Here is a 24,357-nt window from a genome sequence, read left to right on the forward strand (position 1 = left end):
GCAGTCCTGTGTGTTTTATAGGGAATTCTGCAGCAAAGTGTTCCCGTGGAAAAGGGATTTCTACTGCACAGCTCCAGTCCCATTCACCTGTGGGTTTTGTCGGCTGCAGTTTCGAAGGCGGTGATGCGGAGGGGAGGTGGCTTCCCGTCCCCCAGCCCACATATCTGACATCCTGCCTTTCCAATAACTCATCTGGAGTGCTGCTGCCTCTTCTTCCCCAGCCCTGCTCCGTATTTTGCTGAAGTCAGTGCCGGCCCTGTCACTCCCCCGAGCAGGCACGTGCTTAAGGAGCGCTCAGGGGCTCTGGCTCAGATCAGTTACCTTATTAATGTGGAATAATCAATGGATGCCGTCCTTGATTCCTTCAGTTCTTTGGCTTGAGGTATCTCTAATGACGCCCATTTGCATTATGTCCTCACAGTTTGGGTAGAAAGAGGCTCCTGAAATGAGGAGTCTTCAAACACTGGTGTGAGTTCACTGACGTGAGTGGGACATAGTGGCACATTCCTTTACTTGGAAAAAACATGAAATGGATATTGAGGCAGCAAACGCCTGTTACATCTGGCTTTCCTCTTTTGTCTCTGTTGCTGTGGTTGTTGTGTTGGTGCAATGTCCCAGAGCAAAGGGTGGCATCTCCCACCCTGAAACACAGATGATTCCTAGTTTTTCAGCTCAGCAGGGTTAATATCAAACAGAATAGCAGGTGGGAAACCAGAAGTCTCCAGCTACGGGTGAGATTTCTACCTGTTTTCCTGTTCTCCTTTTCCCTTTCGCCTACTCCAGAATCCACAACAGACACCAGAATTTGCACCTTAATCCCAAAGATGATGGTAATTAAAAACTTAAGTCTCCATAGACAGATGCAAATAAATTAAGGAGGCAAAGAACTGAATTAGAGGCTAATCCTGATGGGATAGTGAAAGCAAAGTGGCCAGTAATTCTTTCCTTCTGTTATTTCACCTGTTCTGGTGGCAGGAGGAGGCTGTGGCAGTGTGAGGTGCCTGGGTGTGCACTGCTGGGTGTGCCACATGTGCTCTCTCCAGCAGAGCCTGGGGAGGGACACAGGAGCCTGGGAAGGGGACACACTTCCCAAAGCACTGCAGCTGGTGCAATGGTGTATGTGTTAAGCTGGAAGGGGGGCTGTGTGCCAACACCTGCAAATCATGTGGTTTGCTTTACCCTTGTGCTGCAGGTGTTTCACAAGCATGAGTTCGGCAACCTGCTCATCCCTGAGCGCTGTACCCTTCCCTCACCCAACAGAACTTACCTGGGCTTTGGGTAGATGTAAATTCTGAAGAGCAGGAACCTAAGATTTATTCAGTTGGGGAAAAACTGGATTTTATTTTCCTTCTGTGTGATCCTTTGTGCTGAAGAGTGCAGCACAGTGTCCCGGTGCTTTACCCTTCTCTCAGGTAGGCCAAGGCTGGGCTTGCACTGAAACATCTTGCACTAAAGCATCAGGATTAGTGAGAATCCCAGAGTAAGGCCATAGGACTGAAATCCTTCATTTTTATGGGATTGAAGTGATAACACTATGAACTGCATTATACTCAAGTCATGACGTGATCCACGCACTCTTACAGGTGGATAGATATTGATTATCTGTCAATATGGAGTGATGGGTGGATGATGATTCAAATCCCAACTGTCAGGTAGCTGAATGTCCTGGCCTTTTTATCTAGTCAATTAAAACATTGCTGTGATTCAGCTTATTTATTTAAAACTGTGATTTACTTGTGTCCCCACGACATTGCCTATACCTCTAAAATCAAGTCTCTCTCTCTTTTTTCAGGATGGGGAAGGCCAGACTGCACTCCATTATGGTAAGCTGCCTCTCATCTTCGTTGTCCTCTCTAACAGGATGGATTTGCAGCTGGAGTAAATGCTCAATGCACAGAAAGCAAATTTCAGGAGAAAAATGAGCAGGGAAGCTGGATTTGATTACCTCCACCATCAAATCCAGCATGGTAGGAGTAGGAGCCGTGGGAGAAGCAGCAAGGAAGACTGCTGTCTTCCCTTCCTTCTCCTCTGCAAATGTCACCTTAAAGCCTTCCTTTGCCCCCAGTTAATGATGCAGAGTTTTCCTTTACACCTATGTGTCTCTAAGATGTGGTTGTGCCACCTCCAGACCCAGGAGTGGCTCTGATTAGGGAATGCCAAACCCCTGGGCCTTCAGGGAGGGTCTGTATCAGTTTTAACAGGTTACACAGGTGAGGGGAAGGGGATGACCAAGGTGGCCTCCACCTCTACGTGTCCTGGTGACAAACCTGTTTGATTGCAGCTGAGAGAGCAGCAGCTTCTCTACTACAAAAATCAGCAGGGGGAAGTCACAGTTCGCGTCCCTCCTGCAGTTACAGGCTAATTAGATACATGATTTTATAGGAGTCTTTAATTGAAAGATTGTCCTATCTCCAAATGAGAGGAGTAGAGACTGAAGTGATGCATGCGGTGCTGATGTGTGGGGGAATATGAAAAAAGTATTGATTTAATCTGGATCATAATTTTTTCCCAAAATTAAGACATAGCCAGTTATTATTTTGTACTCTCTCTTGATGCCTGTCACTGTAATTAAGAGCATACTTGTCATTCTGAAGTGTTTGTGTCTTTCTCTCTCTCCCTGATCTCTCCACAAGGACATTAACAGGATGGCAAAATTGCTTTGCAGAGCATCAGTCCAAAGCACAGCATTTGGATCTGGAGCTAAACTCCCAGATTCCAGGGCCCCTGAACCGAGACTGTAATTACAATAATGTGTGATTTCTCCTCATGTCATCTTTCCTGTAGGATACTCTATTTTTCAAAATCCTATCATTGTGACTGGAGCAGTGAATCTGTTGCTTAGCACAGCGTTGTCCACAGATTGACAACACTTAAAATGCCACATTGCCTCCTTCTCTGCCTAATCCATTCCACGTTTTGGGCTTTCTCTCTCCTGGGAAGATGCTTTCCCTGCTCCCAACTCCAGGACTGACATCTGCCTATGGAGGAGTACACATTACAGTAGGTACATTACATTACTGTAGGTCTTGCACAAGCATAGCACATATATAACTTACCCATGAGAATCTGATTCAAGCAAGGCCAGTATATGAAAAAAAGGAGTGGATGCATCACCTGAGTGTAAATTCTGTGGAGGTGGATCACTCTGGCTGGTGACTGAGGCAGCCTGTTTAACAATCAAACAAACATAACTGATTTAATGAACGTTATTTCAGAAACAGTTTCTCTGATCCACCCTGACAGCTCAGATATTTCAATAGTGGCAGTTTACCATGGTTTTCTTCCCAAATGCTTCGAGTGTTAAAATTTTTTCCTCCCCCTTCCCACCTCTCTTCCCTGTATATTGTCTTAGGGAGGCCTTTTTGGCACACAGGTCCATTGTGTCCATGGGTGCCCAGCTATTCCTGGTGACCATCACTGCACCCAGGCTGTCCTCATTCCCTTACTTACTGACCTGATCATAAGTCCCCCCGATCTTGGAAACAGCTTGTTAAATGAGGGACTGGTTTGAATTCAAGTGCCTGTTGGCCTGAACGGAGCTCACTGAAAACCCCCCAATACCATTTTGGTCAGCACTTCACAACCAAGCTGTTAATTGCAGAGGAGAGGCGTGAGAGCTCCTATGAAAACTGTCTCTGAGCTGAGCAGTGCCTTCACAAGGCCTTCCCTTTTGCTGGAGGCTGTTCAGGGAAGGGTTAAATCCCATCAGCAAGGCCAGCGAGGCAGGCACTGCTTTTAGGGTGTCTGCATCCCTTTTTATGAGGCGGCGTGGCCTGACAGCTGTCCTTGTGGTGACAGCTCTCCTGATTACAGCCGGTGTCAAACTGCATCCTGCTGCGGGTTATAAATCCTGCCTCCTTCCGATGGGCGCCGACCCCGGGTTTAATCGGAGGTTAAGTGGAGGCCATCCGGCAGCGCGGTCCGGAGGCACCGGATCACCGGTGGGACCCACTGCCGGGCCCGCTCTGCCCCGGGCTGGTCACTCTGACCATGGTCTCCCTGCTGAAGGGCCCGTTAGCCTTCGGCTCCTCTCCATCCATCCATCCACTCACCCACTGGGAATACTGAAATCATTGCTGCTGCCTCTCCCAGAGGAAATCAAGGCTTCTCCGAGCCGTGGTGGCCACGTGGCCACGGAGTGGGCAGGCTCTGTATCCTCATGGGCGCTCCGGCTTCCCTGCAAAGCACCATCTGTTCGGCTCTGTCTGCGCTGTGGCAGGGCAGTGGGAGGGGATGCTGGAGGGAAAATAAATAATAAAAAAAAAAAAAAAAAAAAAGAATTCATCATCTCAACCCTGAGGATTAATGGAGTCGGGAGGCGAACTGCGCTGAATGGAAATTCATCTTCACCCGTGCCAGTGTCAGGGCTGCCGCTCCGGCCCCTGACAGATCGAGGGTCCCAGGATGCCATAAATCCAGCAGCTGTGCTCATCCCCTGGGATGTCCCCAGCCCGCTCAAGGACATGAGCTGTGCCCAATGGTGGCACCAGACGAGAAAGTTGCATTTCCCTGTGTGGACACCCAGCTCCCCATCACCAGAACCTGCCACCACAGCTCCCTTGGCATCTCTGGAAGTCTGCTTTCTGCAAAGGGGTGTGCCCTCTGGCTCTTCAGCTCAGCCTCACCCACACCCCCCACCTGCTTCCTCATCAACCCCTTCCCCCTTTTTTCCTCCTTGTTTTATCTTCAGTATAAACTCCAATTGCGCATTGACTTTATTTTAATGAGACATTGCTGGATCAGTAGAGAATTGCAGAGTAATGCAAAAGACTCTCTAGTTACTAAAAGAGTCAGTCGGTTGCATTATAAAAGCACCCAAAATACAATTAAAACCAATTGCTAACAATGCAAGAGGAAAGGTACCACCTTCACAGCCTCATAAGACAGTTTTGGCTTCTCTAGGATCTGCTTTGCATGGCCTTAAGGGAAAATCCAGGGTCTGGAACTTCTGCTGATATCAACCAAGTCCATCTCTTAAGTGTTAAAAGAGTTTTCCTGATTTTCTTGGTTCTTTTATTTTTTTTAGCATCCTTAGGTAGGATTGTTACATCCTGGGGACAGAGAGGAGCTCAGGTCAAACTTGATTCTATCTTGGCAGAGAAAATCAGGGATTTAGAAACAGTTCCTAGTGGAGGTGCAAGTGTGTGTACCATTACCAGCTGTCCGGGGGCACAGACACAGCCCCTTGGAGCTGGTGCTCAGGGAGGGGATGACCAGCAGCTAAAAACCATCTGAAGTTTCTGCAAGGAGAAATGATGGATGAAAGCCAGGAGCAAGGCAGTACTGATGATGTCCTGCCTGGAATGTGCTGCCTGTGGAGCCCTGGGAGGTTCGGGAGGCAGGTGAGGGGCGAGGACTTACAGGGATGTTATACATGAATAGATACATTAGATATAGCTATAGGTATAGATACAGATAAATGCATTATAAATTGTTGGTACAAAAGCAGGCAGGGTGTGCTTTCCCGGGTAGCACTTTGGGGCTCTCTGCAGTGCTGCACCAGCACTCTGGGGCCCTTCCCAGGGTCAGTCTCCATTCCTGGATGTGAAGGAGCCAACTGTGCCCAGGCTCCCTCTGTGTCCCAGGTGATGCCGTGCAAACCCCTGGGCTCCCGGCAGCTCCGTGTCTGGGCTGTGGGCTCTGGGGTGCTGGTTGCACCAATAACACCTCCCCTGGACTTCTGGCTTTGCTCTCACTCTGTCTTTTCTCCTTCCTTTGCACTATTAAATCCAAAGTAATACATTGTGTACTGAACACTGCCCCGAAAAATGATCTGCTGCGCCGGGCCAGGTGCTGAGACGGCGTTTCCTGCCTCCGGCACACGCATGGGAAGTCGCCAGCTACAGCCACCGCTCCAGCAACGCCCATCACCGCCTCCTCGGGGCAGGATCCCCAGACTAACCCTTCCCTCTCTCCCTCCAGCTGCCACCTGCGAGTTTTTGGACATCGTGGAGCTGTTGCTGCGGTCGGGAGCAGACCCCGGGCTGCGGGACCAGGAGGGCTGCCTGCCGGAGGAGGTGACAGACTCCAAAGCCATCACTTCGGCTCTGCAGCAGCACGTCACCGGCGAGCCCTGACCCTGCCGAGGGACAGAGATGCTCTGCAATAACACCCCTTCCCCCCCTCCCCGCTGCCCTCCCCAGTCCCCTCGGGTGTTCAAGGGGACCTTTTAGAGCACAGGGTCTGGCTGGGCTCTCCAGCACGAGGGCCAAGCACACACCCTGGGCAGGATGGGATCAGAGTTCTGCATGCTCTGACATTTATCAGTATTTGAGGGGGGAGGGAGTGGGGAGAGGGCCTGGAGAAGGCCCCAGGAATTATTTTAATGTATCAAACACAAGTACTGCATTGGCTGTCTCACTGGAGCAGCCTGGGCTGACTGGTCGGCTCCTACATGGGGAGAGTAGGGCTGCTGGGCCGGGTGAGGGATGTTCATCTCTCCCTTTCAGGTTGAACTTTGGTTTATTTTTTTTTCCCCCTGGGTCCAAACGAAATATTATAAATAAAAGCACAGTGTCGGGATGGAGTGTTTGGTTTTTTTGATTTTTTTTTCTCAGGGAGTGACTTGATTCCTTGGGAGCAATAAGGATTGGAGGTAGCTCAGTGCTGCCACAGCTCTGCTCAAGTTCTTGTCCTGTGGAGAGAGGCCTGCAAAGACAGGAGGGTCATACAAGTGTCTGTCTGTCCCTCTGTTTCTCACATAACACGTTGCTAACCAACCCTTCCAAGCTGACAGGACTTTTACCACATCACACAACCACTTTGTTGAATAAAATGGCTTTAAACCCTCACCTCCATAATCAGCTCCAGGTCCTCCTGCCATGTGCCAGTCCCTGGAGTGGCTCATTCAGAGCTGAGGTTTGGTAAGAGCTGGGCACAGAGATAAACCTGCACCCACCTTGTCACCCCTGTGGGCCTCTCGGGTACTTCATGGTCTTCTCAGCTGGCCAAATATCCAGAAAGTGGGAAAAATGTGCCTCATGGCAATGCCTGAGTGCTGGAGTGAGGTGGGATGGTTATGGGGCTTCCTCCTTCCTCATCAGGGTCCCGACTGGGCTGTGCTGGTGAGTCACAGGAGCTGCCAGGGCTGGGTTTGTGCTTTGGGATAGGTGGGAGGGAGGCTGCTGCCTTGGGTGAGTGTGTGGCAAGAGGAGACCATGCCTTCCCTGTGGGACATTGCTGTGAGTTTGCTTTTCCCCAGACAAGATTTAACAGCCTTGAGGGGAAGCATAGGAGATCTCCGTTGCTGTGACAGGAAGCCACTTACCATCAAGTCCTTTCTGCAGCACATCCAGCCTCAGGAATAGAAATGGGAATGTTCCCTTCACTGAGGACTGGCTAGGCAGGAGGCACGAGGGTTTTGGCCCCTCACAGTGTCTTTGGCTCCTGCCAGCACTGACAAAGTCACTGCTCTGGCTCCAGCACCACCACTGCACCACACACGGCACGGGCCAGGCTCCATGGTGGGGAAAATGGCTTGGAGAGTTATTTTCCATTAATATTAAGCCAGGGCCTACAATGGCTTCTGCTCCCCTTCCCCCTGCCCAGGGCACCCCCAGGCTGGCAGTGCCCAGGCTCATCACAGCCCGTAGCTTTTGCATCCGGGTAGCAAAGACCCAACCGCAGTACTGGGGTCACACTGGCTCTGTGATGGTGGCATCAAGGCTGGGGACAAACGAGGCCACTGCTGTGCAGTGCCATAATGCACAGCCACTGCCTGGCTTGATGGACACGCTGGGTAGTAAAAAAGCTCTTGTTAAAGCCGGGATGGAAAGCAGCAGCCACGGTGCTGGTGCTTTCAGAGAGCACATTTGGGGCCCGAGCGCTCAGCCCTGGAGATGTTTATAGCACTTTAGGTCTGTTTGTGAGGTTGGAGCCTTTCCAAAAAAAAAAAAAAAAAAAAAAAGAAAGCAGGGGTGGGGGGGAGGAGAGAAAGACATATATTATTGTTTATAATCTGCTTTATTCAGCCAAACCTTTCCCCAGCAGCCTTGCGGATTGCTGTTTAAATCCCTTGGTGCCTTTAACTACCGATACAGAAAGTGGTTAATGTGCATTCACCCTAAGCTTGGCATCTACTCCAGGAAATCACTTTAATTGAGAAGCATTAAATGTTAAAATGATTAAAATATATAAAGCCAACACACCGGTGCCCCCACGGAGGGGCTTGGAACCCCCCCCATCCCGCCTGGCACGGCTCTTCCATCTCACCTGTGCTGGGCACCCACTGCCACTGCTGCAGGTGGCAGGAAAGCTGTGGCACCTCGGGGTGCCGTGTGGCACTGATGGAGGCGCCCACCCCAAACCCACCCACCTCTCTAAAAAGCCAGGGCACCATGACCAATGTCACCTGTTCCGTACAGGAATGCCAGCTTCCCAGACAGGCTGCCAGCGATCCCGATCCCAAACAGCCAGGGGTGCCAGAGCAGGCAGTGCTGATGGTGACCACGGCCCTCCCACTGAGGAAGAAAATCCCAAAGACAGCAGCTGCTAAAGAGCATCCCGAGTTTATTTGCCATCGCTTTCCCTCGCAGCGGAGGGGGTGACTGTACACATCTCATGCCAATGCACCGGAGGCAGGGAACAAAAGCAACGCCCTGGGCCCGAATTCAGGGGCGCTGGGCAGGATCGTTTCTCCCCAAGACGTGGCAATAAATAAGGTTTTATTCTTTTAAAATTTTTTTTTATTATTATTTTTGTTGGGTTTTTGTTTTTGTGGGTTTTTTTCCTTTTTTTTTTTCCCCCCCCAGGAAACAAGACTCTCACTTTCTGGAACTGTACAAAATTTACACAGCGAGGGGAGGAGGAGACATTTGGCCTTGTCGAAGGGGGATGGAGAGCAGCGGGCACGGCTCTCCCCTGTCCCCCTCCCCACCAGTGCCAGCAAGGCTGGGGGCTTGGCACGAAGCAGCATCCAAGGATGGGGAGGGGGGAGGCACGTGGATGCAGCTGGGGCAGCTCCTGCAGCACCAATGCACCCAGCTGGGGGGCCAAGGAGGGACAGGGACAGACCAGTGATGTGCTTTCTTGTGTGGCTTTTTTTTTTTTTCATTTTTATTCTTTTTTCCCCTTTGCTTTCAGAGCTCCCAATGCCCCTGGCAGCAGCCAGCTGAAGGGATCCACCCCCAGCCCTCCCTGATGGATGGCAGTCTGGGATCATCAGCATCACCCCAGAGCCAGAGGGGATGGCAGGGACCCGGAGGCTGGGGCATCCCTGTGGGGTTGGGACAGAGCTGGGCACCCCGGGCAGAGAGTGTGGAGCTGGATTTTATCCATGGAGCTGAATGTCTGAGGGTAGGGGATGCGGACTGTGCTGGGGGAGACAGGCACATGGGTTTTGAGCGAGGGGCTGGTGCTGGGTGGGCCTGGCCAGGAGCAGACCCCATGGGGCTTGCAGGATGTGCCAAAGCCACCTGAATCCTCCCTGGATGCCTGCACCCACCCTTGGTGCCATCAGCCCCACGGCACCAAAGGACATCGGTGGCCTATACCAGGGACATCTCACACCCCAATCCCCTCCACTCCCCACCATGCAGCTGCTTCTGCAGCTGACAAAATACTCTTTTTCCCCCTTTGGGGGGAATTTTTTGCAATACCCTCAGAGCAAACATTGCCCACCTCTCCCACCCATCCTTCCAGCAGCTGCTTTCCAGGTGCCAGCTCCAAGCATCCCTGCTGGCTCCACCCCAGCCCAGCTTGGCCAGTGGGCATCCCGAGCCAGAGGCATTGTTTTTCAATTCCTCCCCATCGCGTGACCATGGTGAAACCGCAGTGATGCTCCATAAACACTCCTGTGTGCCCGGGGATAAATCATGGCCCCGCGGCCACGAGCAGGCAGGATCTTCCCCGGCAGCATCGCTCCGGGCAGCGGGACAGTGGCCTCGCTCGGACACGTCCCCGGCAAAATAAACCCTTCTACAATATAGATTTCTCATTCTGCTGAGGCTCCGGGCAGCGCCGAGTTGCATTTCAACTCCGTATATCGAAAAATAACTCTTGAAAATAGCAGCGGTGCTCGGCCGGGGGGTGCGGGAACTGCGGGGCTGGCGCGGGTGCCGGGACGGACTCTGCCATCCCTGATTGTCCTTCTTTTCCCTCCCGCTGTCCCACACCACGGCCGTGCCCCAGCCCTGCGCCGGGTCCTCGCCGTGCATCCCGTGCGCCGACACCTCTCTTGTGCTTACACCCGAAGGCATCCGTGCCCCTCGCCCCGAGCACAGACGCCCCTACCCACCGCCAGTGCTGCCCGCCCCTCCCTGCAGCCCTCCGGGGCCAATTCCCATGGGAAATCCTGGAAAGGTCAACCGCCGGCGGGTGCCCTCAGTGCTGCGCTTGCGGGCTGGGGGGGGAGCGAGGGGGCCGGGGCGGGGGGCGAGCAGCGCTTAGAAAGGGGGGTGATCCATGTCGTCCAGCCAGGAGGCCGGGCTGGTGGGAAAGTCTGGGTACCCGACGCTGCTGCCCGTGGAGATGTCGGAGGTGGGGCCCCCCCCGGCCATGGCCCGCAGCGTCTGACTCACCCCCTGCGCCCCGTGGGCCACCAGCCCCAGGCTGCCGTCCATGGCGTAGTCCAGCCCGTTCAGCAAGGGCGGGTGGGACGGCAGGGAGGAGATGGACGACGGCGACTGGGGGAGGCCGTAGGGACTCCCGTCCCGCAAGTCCTGGTACGACTGTCCCGTCCCCTCCATGGAGAAGCCGCCGTTCAGCAACTGTCCGCCCGCCACGTCCCCCACGGTGCCGTAAACCCTGTTGTTGTGGCCCAGCTCGGAGAGGATCTGGTCTTCTGCCGGGGAGAGGAGGGACAGCAGAGGAGGGGGGTCAGCGCAGGGGGCGGCCCCGCGGCCCCCCGGCCCCTCGCGGGCGCCCCGCTCACCGCGGAAGCTGAGCTCGCTGTCGCTGACACCGCAGTCCTCGGCCGAGCTCTCCTTCTCCAGCTTCCCACCCCCGCGGCTCCGCTTCACGCTCTTGTAGAACTGCCCCCAGCGGTGCCGCCCCGCGTCCTTCTTCAGCCGCTTCTCCTTGGCCCGGCGGTTCTGGAACCACACCTGGGGCGGGAAATGGGGACATCGATGGCACCGCGGCACCCTGGGCGCTCCTGCGTGCCGGCGTTCCTGCACCCAACACCCATGGAACCGCTACATCCCAGCATGCCAGCACCTCTGCTACCCAACACACTCCAACCCCACACGCTAGCACCCCTGCAATCCAGCACTCCTGCACCCCAGCATGCCAACTGTGTGGGGGGGACATGGATGCAGCACCAATGCGCCCGGTTTGGAGGGCAAGGAAGGAAAACAAGGAGGGACACACTCATGCAACCCAGCACCCCTAAACCCCAGCACCCCTAAACCCCTGCAACCCTGCATGCCAGCATCCCTAAACCCCTAAACCCCTGCAACCCTGCATGCCAGCACCCCTAAACCCCTGCAACCCTGCATGCCTGCACCCCCGCACCCCATCTCCCACACCTCCATGCAATCCAGGACCCCAACATCCCTGCAGCCCAGCTCCCGAGCAGCCATGCCACCCCAATACCTCTGCCACCCCTGCATCCCCTGAAATGCAGCACCCAGACACCCCAGAGGGACCCCAGTGTCACCCTTCTCCGGGGGCAGGGTGGAGAGGGGCACCCCCACGGCCTCACCTGCACCACCCTCATGTCAAGCCCCGTCTCGGAGGAGAGCTGCTCCCGCACGTGCCGGGCGGGCTTGGGGGAGTTTTTGTAGGCATTTTTCAGCGTTTCCAGCTGCTTGGCTGTGATGGTGGTCCGGGGCCGCTTCGCGCCCGCCTCGGAGTCATCTGCAAGGGAAGCAGGCGGTGCCGTCTCTGAACTGCCAGCCCACGGCGTTGGGAATATCTCCCCAGAACCAGCCGTCCCGGAGCCTGCAGGGACACTTTCCCACAGGCTCACCAGTGCTACGAGCCATGGCCGGCCCTCGGTGTGCTGTGCCCCCCGCAGCCCCTGAGGGGTGCCTACCGTTCTGCTTGGCAGTCTCGTAGTCCTCCTTGCAGACCAGCCGCCCGTCCTCCATCAGGTAGAACTCATCCCCCGTGGCCAGCTGCCGGCTGCAGATGATGCAGGCGAAGCAGTGGAGGTGGTACACGAAGTCCTGGGCCTTGCGGACCACCTGGGTGGGGGGGATGCCCTGCTGGCACGCCGTGCATTTGGTCCCGAAACGCCTGCAGGGAGAAACGGGTGACCCTGAGCCCCCCGGCGAGGTGAGCTTTGCTGGGCAGAGATGGGACTGGGACCAGCAGACAGGGCAGAGTTTAAACCAGCAATCAACCTTATTATGCATGACACTTCACACGGCGGGGGTTTATCTTCCTCAGAGTGAGAGACCGGCCTAATGGAGCTGAGGAAGGTTTGATTTTAATGGTTCTTTTAACTAATGCTTATAGGCTGCCTGATTTTCCCCTGCAAGGACAGTACATATTTCATCGACATTAATACCAAATAAATTAATTACGCCACCCCGCTGGCAAGATGAATCCCAGATTAATGCAGAATGATGGGGCTCTTACACCATAACGAGGGCCTGGCAGGGGCATTGGGTGGGCTGCTGTGGGGCAGGTGTTGGAATGAGCAAAGCCACCAGCTCGGCCGCAAGGAATGTGCAAGGAGTGTGAAACAGCATGAAAGGGGTGTGCAGGAATGGGACAAGGAGTGTGGAAGGCACATGCAATGGGTGCGTGAGGAGTGTGCTAGGAATGTGAAAAAGCATGCAAGGAACACATGGAACGGTGCAGGAAGTGTGGAAGGAGCGTCCAAGGAGTGAATTCCCTGAATTAACAGCATGAGGGTGACACACGCCGACACACGCCATTAGGTGGTGGTAGCACAGGAGAAAGTCAAAAGTAAGTGGACATTCCACTGGTGTTTTCAGCAACAGATGCTGTGGGATTGAGATGGGGCAGATGTCCACCTCCCATTGGCACCACAAGGGCTCTGCAGGGTCTCCCCTGCTCCCTGCAGTGCCCCTAAACCCCCCATCAGCAGGACATCAGGACCCCATGGAGTCACTCTGGCATTGCAGCAGCAGCCCAGGTGAGAAAGCTATTGGAATAATCTGTCCTCTACGCCTTAAATGCTCCATCTGCTTTGAAGGTGCAGCCCAGGAACACCCAAGCCTTTTGGCCCCAAGGCTGCAGGGGCAGGCAGTGGCATTCAGGGGAGCCCGGGGGGTGCAGCCATCCCAAGCACTTCTCACTGTCCCCTCAGGGCTGAACATCCCCTGACAGTGCAAAATCACCCTCAAGCCCCATGGCTACCCACGCTCTCATGCCCTGTGGAAAGCCAGGACACAGCCACCAAGGCTGGGGCCTTGAGACAGTCCCAAAGTCACACAGGTGTCACCCAGGGACGGGTGGCAGGCACTGGGCATGAGTGGTGCCAGCACTGTTCCAGGGTGTTGGAAGCAGAAGGTGAGGAGGAAAACCCTGGTTTGCCTAATTTTCTGGATTTGTATCCTAAAGGGAGAGTGCCTGGACATCTGCTGGGGAGACCTCAGCTGGGAGGGAAGGTGTGGGAGGGAGGGAGGGCAGGAAGGAGGGAGGAAGAGATGGGAGAGGGATGGATAGGAGATGGACAGAGAGAGGGAGGGATGAAGGGAGGGTTGGAATGGAGGATAAAGGGATAGACGAAGGGATGGAGGGAGGGACGGATGGAGGATAAATGGAAGGATGAAGGGAGGGTTGGAATGGAGGATAAAGGGATGGACGAAGGGATGGAGGGAGTCATGAAGGGATGGTGTGAATGGAGGGAAGGAGGGAGGCGGGCATGTACACAGGGAGGGGTAGGACAGACAGACGATGCTTTTCTGCTCCAAAGGCTGAGCTGGTGCCCGCTCTGCAGCCTCCATCTTCCCTCTGCCCATTCACCCCCTCTCACAGAACACTATAAAAGCCATTTTAACACCTTCTCCAGCATCCCGGGGGGAATTTCACACCGCCTGGGAATGGCCGGTCCCAGCACAGAGACACCCATGGCTGGGGACCACGAGCTGCGATTCAGGCGAGGGAAAAAAAAAAAAGATAAAAATCAAAAATCAATCTGATCTTTTCTGAAGCAGCTCCCACCTTTCCAACTGCCTCTGAAGTTGAGCCGAAATCCTCACGTCCTCCACAAGTTCCCTACCCCGAAATCAATGAGCGGTGAAGGAAAGGTGAGGCAAGTGCCCGGGCGAGCGCCGAGCTGCTATTGATTGGCACCAAATAATCCAGGCAGGACCTCATCTGAGAAAGTCACTGATCTTTCAACTCCAATTAACATTGATTACCCGCACCTTTTGGGCGACTATTTAAATGACTTGGAGATTAATAGGCTGGAAAATATCAGAAGTGAAGTGTTATTACCCAGGCTGGAGCGGCTGCTTTGACCGTCGCTGGGAAGGAGAAATTCAAGCTGCATCTTTGGTCCTGATGGATGAGGAGGAGATGTGGGGGATGTGGGAGGCCTGAGAGCCCGGGGATGGGCAGGCAGGTAAAGTGCTGTCTGGGGAGTAATTGTAATGGCCATCGGTTGGTTTAGCTGGCTGGTGCTGAGGGGTGACAGGTGACCCTCTGCCATCCCTTGGGAAAAACTCCCAAATGTCACCGGCAGCCAGGGACCAGAGCATCTCCACTGAGAAGTCCATTTTTAATGGAGAACAGGTTGTCCTGTCTCATGGGAGCAGGGAAACGCCAAGGCTGGGGCACTGCACAGCTCCGAGGCAGCTGCCAACGCAATCAAATGAGGTTTTCACACTAATGGGAGCAAAAAAATAAAAGGATAAAAGAAAAAAAAAAAAAAGGAACAAAAGAAGAGGTAAAAGGTGAAGGGAAAGAAACGGCATCAGCAAATCGCGGCGAGGCGAGTGAAGGACTTGAAAGGAACAGGCAGTGTTATCGCTGCCTTGTGCGGGTTTCTCCTGCCCTCTAGCTCCGAGCGGAGCCGGGGCCGCTGCCGAACCGCCGCAGGTTGTCATCCCGAGGGGCTGAACACCCGCACAGGGGAGGCACAGGAGCATCAGGGAGATTTGGGGCTTTCAGATGGCTAAATCCCAACAACCTGCATCCAGCTTGCGGCAGCTGTAAAGCACCAACATTCCCTTCATTTTCACAACAAAACCAGCAACGACAAAAGGCGTAGGAAGATTTTGGCGAAATTATGCTCAAAAATAGGTTGTGTGTTTGCTTCTCAGGCGGGGAGACGACGCTTTCGGGGGGGCTGTGCCCCCGAGGGGTACTCACTTGAAGAAATCCTCCTTGCAGTAGACGCTGCCGGCCCGGGAGAAGCAGCGGTCGGCCAGCTGCATCTGGCAGTCGGCACACTTGAGGCAGGAGCTGTGCCAGTGCCGGTCCAGGACCTTGAGGATGAACTTGTCCAGGATGTGCTGGTTGCAGCCGGCGCACTGGGGGATCTCTGGGCAGGGGGGGAGAGGGATGGAGAGAAGAGCAGCGTCAGCCCCCGCAGCCCCGTCGGCCCCGCGGGGCCCCCACCCGGCTGGCAAAGCCCCGCCTGGGCACATGCCAGGGCTTTGTGGGGTGAGGAGGTGTCCCAGTACATCTGCCTTTGCCGACCTTTGCCAAAACCCTCTGGGATAGCAAAGCCCACGGTCCCACCGGCTCCTCTGGACACAGACACACACACGTGATGCTTTTCCTTTCTGCACCCCGTTTTTCCAGACCACGTCCTGCTCCCTGACACCTGTTTCCCTGCCTGCCTCTCGCTCCCTCTGGAACGGCATCCCACAACCCCCAAACAGGAACGCAGCCTGTTGGTCCCCATGGGACCAACTGTGGGGTCCCAGCTGTGACCCGGGGTTGCAGGGCACCTCCACCTCACCGCCAAAGGCTTTGTCAACACGGACAAAAGACTCTTCCCCTCCGCTCCCCCTGCATCCCGAGGACCACGAGCCACCCGTGCTGGCCATGCTGGCCCCTCTCCCTGCAGTGCCAGGGCACCACATGCCTTCGCATCCTCCATGGTCCAACATCCCTCTGGACTCCGGTTTTCCTGTGATGGGGACAGCCTGCTTTCTCCCATCCAGCCAGGGTGTTACAGATTCCTGTCGCTGGAAACGGCTGGAAAACGTGGGCTAAAGCAAGGCCAAGCTGGAGCAGAGCTAGCCGGGGGTGTCAGGTCCAGTCCCATCCAGCCCTCCCCACGTCCAGCCCCTCACACTGTGGGAGTGTGAGAAGGAAGGCTCACAGAAGGCAGGCTTTTCTTATGGCAAGATGTATTTCTGGCCATCCAGATTCCTACACAACGTTTGCCTATAGATACACAGCTTCCAAAGATCTGGAGAGCTGGATATTTCTCTTTCTCTCTGCCCGTAGCTTGGAATAAATGGGAGGTACAGCAAGAGTCTGCAGGAGCAGATTTCCCGGTAAAAGCCAGGCACATAAAGCTCACCCACGCACATGAAAGCAGATGGATTTTGGGGGAAAATCCACCACCATGCCCAGAGCTGGAGAGTAAGAGCAGGAGAGATGGTTTGTACAAGGGCTGCTCCCTCCCCAGCCTGAAGGTGCTGGCAGAAAATTACGATGGGGAAAAGGGGGTGTTTTTTTTGGAATTATGCTGCTCCAAAGGCTGAGGAGGCTTAGGAGGGGCTGGGTTGTCCCCAGCCGGAGTAGCACAGCCAGGCTGCAAAGGACAAGGGATGGGAATGGCAGAAGAACGTGTCCCTGTGCTGCCCAAGGCATGGGGGAGGCGATGTGGAGGGAGAGGGGTCTACCTCTCTGGCCTGGGTGCTACCGGGAGGTGAAAAGGGTAAACAGGAAGAATAAAAAAGGAAAAAGGGAAAAGATTAAAAAAGGAGAAAATATTTTTTAAAAAGGAAAAGAATTTTAAAAGGGAAAAGGTTTTAAAAAAAGGAAAAAATTGTGGAAAAGGAAAAAAGATAAAAAAAGGAACGAGATTTAAAAAAAAAGAAGAGTATAAAAAGGAAATAGATTTTAAAAAGAAAAATATTTTAAAAGGAAAAGGATTAAAAAAGGAAAAATATTTAAAAAGGAAAAATATTTTAAAAAGGAGAAAGATAAAAGGGAAAAATATTTAAAAAGGGGAAAAATTTGCAAAAAGGAAGAAGATAAAAAAAGGAAAGGGAAGGAAAAAGAAAGAAAGGAAATGGGAAAAAAGAAAACAATAAAGGAGAAACGAAAAAGCGTGAGAGAAGAGAGAAAATGAATTAAACTGGACAAGGGAGAAAAAGAGAATAAAGGAAAAGGGAGAAAAGGAGGAAAAGGGGAAGGGGAAAAGGAAGAAAAGGGGAAGGGGAAAAGGAAGAAAAGGGGAAGGGGAAAAGGAAAGAAAGAGGGAAGAAGAAGAAAAAAAGAGGAAGGAAATAAAGAAAGGGGGAAATAGGAAAGAAGGTGGGAAGAGGAAAGAAGGGGGAAAGGAGAAAAACAGCACAGAAAATAATCATATTGTTACAGCCTCAAGTAACATTATTTCAAAATCCTTTGGGGTACTGACACGTACCTCACGTGAAGGCAGCTTATTTCATTCCCCACGTTAGACAGTTACAATCCCAGCGCCCTTCAGACCGTAGTTATTGCTGGCATTTAAGCCCCTGTCGCATTAACAACAGCAGAATAAATTCAAAAAGCAAAATTTCTACAGCTTGCATAGGTCCCTGTTTTCCTTCTCGCTTTGAGAACACCTGGATGCCTCACTCCCCTCTCTCCACCCCCGCGGCTGCAGGTGGGCACCAACCACATTTTCCACACCGGATTTGTTAAACCTGTTCGAGAGAGATGCAAAAGCCGCTGGCACCGGCGATGGCACCAGCTCAGCATCAGCCCGAGGAAATCCTTCTCGGTTATTTCACAAACGCCAGCGCACCTTTAGGAAACGTTTTATATATAAATGACTGTTTATATAACACGTGCCTGTATTTATATGCACACATCCTACATGTATATATACACACACTCACAACTAACAAGCAGCTTTCTCCTCCCTAGGAGCAGCAACACAGCTCCATTTCAACAGGCAAACAACTGCAGCCCACAACGCAACATCTCCCTTCGAATTTCCAGAGAAAACTACTTTTTTTTTTTTTCTCCAAGAAGCGACCGATTTTCCTTCCAACCTCGCTGCAGAAGTACAGCACCAACCCCATGCACTGTGTGTGCAATGATGTCTGTGCGTGCACACAGAAGTGCAGAGCTCGCACCCAGTTGGCTGCTTCCCCCTGTGCATAATAATAACAATAATAATAATAATAATAATAATAATAATAATAATGGGGGAGCTGCCAGGGGAACCAGAAGATGTCCCAATCAGCCCACTGGTTTGCAGGGAGAAAACATCTCAAATTCAAGCCCCGCGACCTGCTTTGTGCTCTGCAAGGGACGCGGCTGCCTCCCTGCCTCGCATTTGTTGCGCTCGTTTCCACTAAATTATTTGGTAGAATAGGAATAAAGTTAGTGGAAATAATTGATACAACAGGAATAACGCCCTCCCTTGCTGTCTTTGCCCACCAGCAAACCCGGGCTGGCTCCGTGCGCAGGGTGGTTTGATCGATGCTCCGGGGGCGGGGGGGGGACACAGCCGCGGGGTCCCCTCCTCTCCACCCCGGGACCACCCCAGGGATGCAGCAGCCTCAATACAAACCGCTCCCCGGGGCATGGGGGGTAAGTTTGGGAGTCACGCCCCTCCCCGGGGTGATGTGCCTCCCTGCCTCCCGCCGGCGGCTGCCCGGACGGGGATTTGGCCGTATCCCATTAAGACCCGTGGGCAGATCCGCACTCCCCCGCCTCCCCACGCAGCCTCCCACGCCCGGGGGCCCGAGCGACGGCCTGGCAGGGGCCCCACGCCCCCGCCGCCACCGTGATTTATTAGCGGCGGGTCCAACCTCCAGCCCTGTTTCTCCCCGACGGGAAAAAAATTAAAGAAATAACGATGGAAACGAAACAAACGCGCCGGTGGCCTCAGTAATCCCTCAGACCGCAAAAACCCCTCTGAAACCGAGCGGGGGGGGGGGATGTGGGGGCAGCGGCGGGGGGGATGCCCTTCCCGGCGCGCCCCCAGCCCGGCCCTGCCGGGCACCGCGGTGCCGAACCAGCCCCTGTTTTTGGGTTGCGTTTTGGTCTTTTAAGGGGAAGGGATGGTCACCCGCGGATGCTGCAGAAAGGGTTCCCGGGAATGCGGGTGGAAAACCGGAGCACAAAGGCGGACCCATTTACACCCCACACCCCCCCCCGGTACCGGAGCCTGCACCGAACCCAAAGAAAGCAACACATTGGGGATTCCTTAAAAAGTCTTTCTGCGGGGAGGAATCATCATTCCTTCGCATGCAAAAACCCTCCAATTCATTTCTCTGCTGCGGGCAAACGACTTTCCCAGCGGCGATTAATCACTCCCCTCCCTCCAGCCCCTTGGCCAGAGCCTGCCGGCACCCGGGCACCGTTCCCACAGGCTTTGGCACAAGTTTTGACTTCGGTGAGATTTGCAAAACAATATTCATAAATAATATTTGGAATTTTATTTTTAACAACCCCGTCTGCAAGGCTGAGCTAGGTCTGTCGGGGGCGGGGGAGGAGGGGCTCAGCTCCCCCAAATCCTGCAGAAGAGGGTGATGTAAAGAGGATGCTGTAGGACACAGTCTCTGCTAAATAAGGTGGTTAAACTGAGAAGAAAATCTGCTATTTAATAGCGATTAGAAATTAAAATGTCACGGATTTTCCTCGCACGTACGATGAAATACCGAGGGGCTGCTGGGGGCTGGGAGGAGACCCCGGCTCCCCCTTGGGAAGGGGTCCCCTGCCCAGGCGCAATTCCCTTTGGCCCAGAGGGGACTGTGTACTGTGTAACTGGGGCAGGATCAGGCCCCAAAGCTGTCACGACATGAAAGCAGGTGGCTGGGAGCTGGCAGCGGCCGCGGGGATCGGGCTGGGGCAGCGGGAGAACCACAGAACGATGGAAACTTTTATAGCAGCCCACCCTCCTCTATTTTACTTCTGCGGCTGTTTTTTGCACTTAAATAAACAATGATAATAGTAATAATAGCAATAATAGAAATAATAGCAATAGTGATAGTAGTAGTAGTAATAATAATAATAATATCTCGTTGGATTCTTTCCTGCTAATTGCTGACATCCATCAGGCGGTACAGGGATGACAATGTCACGGGCAGGGGAGTTTGGTGGACCCCAGAAGGGCCAAACCAGGACCTGTGCTGGGGCGATGCTGCTCCAGAGTGATTTAGGCACCTCATTTCTCACTAAATCGGGGGGGGGGGCCGAGGCCGTAGAAGTGACCTTGCCGCTGGGAACAGGTCGGGATGCGGCCGTGGGACAGACCCTGGCTGTCCCCGTCCCTGTCCCTGCACCGGCTCCGGCTCTATGCTCCTGACCGGGATTTTTCTTCCTCTCTGCTGCGGTGAATTACGGCTAAACGGGCCCACCTGCCCCCCTGCCGGAGCCCAACAACGGGACCGAAACGGGGGATAACGGGGACAGGCCTCCCCCAGCAGGATGGAGACCGGCCGCCAGCAGCCTCAGGCAGGGGCACCGGCCTCGCTCCCCGCCAAACACTCACGGAAAACGAATTACAGCAGCCCGGGGGGGGGGCGGGCGGGGGCCGGTGCAGGGCTCGGAACAGCGAGGGAGGCTCTGGGGGGCAACGGCGAGAGGTGGGGGGGGGAACCCGTCCCGGAGCGGGCAGGCGACAGGGTGCGCACCCCCCCGTTACCCAGCGTGTCCCCCGAAAGGCGGCCGGACCCCGGCCGGGCTCTCCTGGGGCTCAGGCCCCTTTCTACCCACGCCGCTTCCCGAGCTCTCCCCCCTCGCCTGGGCTCCCTCCCCTAAACTTTTCCGGTGCCGCTCTGGAGGGGCCGAGCCTCGCCCGACTGCCACCGGCGGGGTCCCCCCGTTCCGGGCCCGTAGGGACGGCCTGGGTCTCGGGAACCGTTTGGAAACGAGGAGAAAATAAAACAAAATAAAATAATAATAATAATACCCGCGGAGGCCACCTCTGCTCGCCTGCGCACCGGCCACGGCCGCCCCCCGCCATCCATAGGGGGTATCCATAGGGATGTGTGTGCCCATAGGCTCCCCCCGCGCGGGGCTCGGCGCTATAGGGAAGGGGGGGCCGACGGCCTCTATGGCTCACACCCGGCTGCCGGCGCGTCCTGCTCGGGTCCATCCACCTGTGGGGTCCATCTGCCCTGTGCGCGCACACACACACACACACACACACACACACACACACACACACACACGTATCCTATTTGCACCCCCACGAACGCGCTACCTGTAGCTGCTTTTTGGACAGACACGGACACGGCGGCACCGCTCCACGGCGCCCGGCCGGGCTCGCCATCCCGGCATAACCCGCACGCACACCCGCGGGTCCCTTCCCACCGCCGCCGTTCGCTGCCTTGTCGCGATAAACGATACAAGCGGGGTGTCGTGCGCTGCGGGCCGGGGGTGCGCGGGGGCGGGAGGGGATCGGGGCCACGCACACACATAGACAGACACACACACAGACACACACACAGACACACACACAGACACACACGCACTTGTACACGCACAGCCGGAGCCGCGGCCGCACCGTCCTCCCCATCGGGGCCGGGCCCGCATTCCCCCGGGGCGCCGCTCTCCCTCCCGCGCGCTCCAAATTTTTACGTCCGTTAACGGTGCTACACACTGGGAAAAACAAACGGGAAGGGCAGAGCCGGGAGCGACCGGGAGCGGAGGCACCTGCACACCCGCAGGGCGCTGCCCCGCCGGCCCCTGCCCGCCCGGCCCCGCCGGCCCGGGGCCGCCCTTGCGGCACGGAGCGAAGGAAGGAGAAGAGAAAATGGTCCTTACGTTGCACCGGCACACCGAGGATCTCGGGAAGCCCCTTGACAGCCCCTTCGGCAGCGAGCGCGGAGCTTTGCATCATTTTATTGGCCCGGGGGGCGGCGGAGGGGAGCGAAGAGGGGCGGGAGAGCGGCGGGCCGGGCCGGCGGAGCCCGGCGGCGGGAGGTGGCGTGTCCCGGTGCCGTGTCCCGGTGTCCCGGTGCCGTGTCCCGGTGCCGGTGCCGCCTCCCATTCATTCCCCTGCGGGGAGCGCGCGTGACGTCACCGCCCGCAGGGGGGCGGGGGCGGGACGGGCCGCCCGCGGCCAATCAGCGCCCGCTCCGCGCCGGAGGGGGCGGGGTCTGGTGGTGAGGAGGCGTGGCTTGCCCACGGGGGCGGGGCCTGCGGGGAAGGGGCGGGGTCTCGAGGTGCCCCGGGGCCGGGCCGGCCTCCAGCGGCTGTCGCGACACAGCGCTGTCGCGACATGGTCCTGGCCGGTGCCAGGGAGCTCTGTCCGGCCGAGTCTCTGCTGGGAGAGTGAAGAGCCAAAGGCCGTGATCTCTGCTCTCCGGGCTCAAGGACCTTCTCACACTCCATGGAAGGTGTTGGCAATCCCCACTTTGGGCATACAGCCCCAGCCCTGTCCCTCCTGCTGCTGGGAATGGGGTCGTAGTCAAGGGGGCACCTTTTCTTGCTCCAGCAGACACTGGCACATCGCCATCCCGTTGCTACCACGCCAAAACCAGTTACTGCCCGGTGACTGGTACCTCCTAATATCAGTTATTGTCCAGTGGCTGGTAACTCCCATGGCAAGCTCTGCTTCCGCATGGCGCTGTAACACTCACCCGGAGCCCTTCCCAATCGTGGCTCCCTCAGGGACACACTCGGGTATGGAAAGAGCCAGCCCAAGTCCACAGCATGCCCAGTCTGACAGCCCAGCTGGCAGTGGTGACACAAGGGTGGTGATGCCAAAGCCGCGGGGCAAAGGGATCGGCGTGGCTATGGCTCCCAGGAGGACCCCCACGGGACTTTGCCCAAGGAAAACCCTGTGCCACCAGAGGGACAGCAGTGTGGCGGTGCCTGGTGGCAAAGGGCTGAGCAAGGAAGTTCAGTGAAATGCAGATGAAGTTAAGTCAGAGAGTGGGTGCCTCGAGCATCACCTTTCCTGGCGCTCATTGTGTCACCGGCTCGGGGACAACGGTGCCAAACAGCCCCGATGTGCTGGGACACCCTACTCTGCCTGGCCGAGGGGTGCTTAGAGCGCTGGGCAGGGTGGAACCCCCGAGGTAACACACGTGGCAGTGCCGGGAGGGGTGTGGGAGGATGCTCACCCAGCCATCCTCAGCACGTGTGCCCTTTCCATGCCTTCATTTCCACTTTGAAATGCGAATTAGGAAAAGGCTTTTCCCGCCTGAAAAAAACCTGAACCACCCCGTCAGGAAATGTGCGTGTGGGACAAGCCAGCAGCTCGGGAAAAATTGGTTAAAAATAAAAGTAATAGAACCTAAAAAAATGTATTAAGCCTGAGGGTTCCTTAAGAAAAAAAAAATAAGTTTTTCTATGAGCTGCTGAGTTTTGACCCCCAAATCTTCATTTTTACAAGCAATACCCTGTCAGGCTCATCTCACGCCTCTGGGCAGAGACTGGCGCACACTCATTGCAGGAGATGGCTCACCCCGCACTCCACAGAGCCCCAAAATCGACTTCCCACGGCGGGGGAGATGAACCTCATCCTCTCCCATCCGATTCCCTCCCCTTCTCCCCTAAACCAAGCTCCGGCTCTTAAGTGCATTAAGCACAAGCAGCCCCCGCCGCCCCCGGCCACCTGCGCTCCGCAGCCCCTCGGGACAGGGGTCACCGTCCCCCCCAGTCCCCAGCCAGCCGGAGTGTGGCTCTCAGCAGGCAGAAAGGCGGGTCCCTAGGGCAGATTTACGGGAGAAGTTTAGCCGGATGTGCGGACAGACGGACAGACGGACATTGCCCCATCGCCTCCCTGTCCCGCTGCTTTGCATTTCCAACCTATTTCCCTAATTATTCCACCGCTGCTGGGAGTCATCTCAGTCCCCCAGCTCTCCGGCACGCCCTGATTTATCTCTCAGCCGGGATAACAGCTCCCCCCCACCCCCTTCTCCTCGGGGAATTCAATTTTCATTCATTTTTCTGCTTTGCCAGATTGATCCAGCCCCCTCTGCCCCGCTCGGGATCACTCATGGCAGCGATGAGTGGGCACAGGGAGTCGCACAGCGCCGAACCCTCACCTGGGGGGAGCATCGTGCTGCAGGGGGGGCTCCCACCACTAAAAAAATACCCCACCAGCATCTTCCCCCTGCTTGCTCACGGCTCACCACATCTTCCCAGCAGAGCCTTCATCCCTCTCCTCTCCTTGTAGTACTGCTTTGTTCCCCTCCGTCCTTCCTGCTGTCCATCTGTTCTTCATGTCGGTGGGGTTTTTTTTTTTTTTGGTCTCTTTGGGTGTTTTCTAGGTCACTTCTGGGCTTTTTTGGTCTCTTTTGGGTTTGCTTTCCCCAGCACACAGTTATCTCAGCACATGAGGAGGAGGGGATTGTGGAGATGGGCACG

General features: G+C 55.4%; 2 protein-coding genes across 2 annotated transcripts in view; one reads left to right on the top strand and one right to left on the bottom strand.

Moving 5' to 3' along the window:
- The window catches only part of ACBD6 (acyl-CoA binding domain containing 6), an 83,051-nt gene extending 76,527 nt beyond the window's left edge, over nucleotides 1-6,524 (top strand). The window contains 2 exon segments of the mRNA XM_032696157.1: nucleotides 1,793-1,823; nucleotides 5,923-6,524. Coding sequence (XP_032552048.1) covers nucleotides 1,793-1,823; nucleotides 5,923-6,077 — 186 coding nt within the window. The 3' untranslated portion in view covers nucleotides 6,078-6,524.
- A 2,550-nt stretch (nucleotides 6,525-9,074) lies between these two features.
- Nucleotides 9,075-21,893, bottom strand: LHX4 (LIM homeobox 4). Its single transcript, XM_032696572.1, has 6 exons — nucleotides 21,805-21,893; nucleotides 15,229-15,400; nucleotides 11,975-12,177; nucleotides 11,642-11,796; nucleotides 10,871-11,042; nucleotides 9,075-10,780 (listed from the first exon to the last, which is right to left on the bottom strand). The coding sequence occupies exons 1-6, from the start codon at nucleotides 21,878-21,880 to the stop codon at nucleotides 10,383-10,385; spliced, it is 1,176 nt and encodes a 391-aa protein (XP_032552463.1). The 5' UTR covers nucleotides 21,881-21,893; the 3' UTR covers nucleotides 9,075-10,382.
- Between the last annotated feature and the right edge of the window lie 2,464 nt (nucleotides 21,894-24,357).

This window comes from Chiroxiphia lanceolata, chromosome 9, assembly GCF_009829145.1.
Source record: "Chiroxiphia lanceolata isolate bChiLan1 chromosome 9, bChiLan1.pri, whole genome shotgun sequence".
In the NCBI taxonomy this organism is placed as follows: domain Eukaryota; kingdom Metazoa; phylum Chordata; class Aves; order Passeriformes; family Pipridae; genus Chiroxiphia; species Chiroxiphia lanceolata.

Bases quoted from the DNA above. Each gene is read 5' to 3' on its own strand.
- LHX4 (XM_032696572.1), bottom strand. From the start codon at position 21,880: ATGATGCAAAGCTCCGCGCTCGCTGCCGAAGGGGCTGTCAAGGGGCTT. The intron at 12,178-15,228 runs GTGAGTACCCCT...TTCTCCCTGCAG, and splicing joins TGCAAGGAGGATTTCTTCAA to GCGTTTCGGGACCAAATGCA. The intron at 11,797-11,974 runs GTAGGCACCCCT...CTTCCCTTGCAG, and splicing joins CGAGACTGCCAAGCAGAACG to ATGACTCCGAGGCGGGCGCG.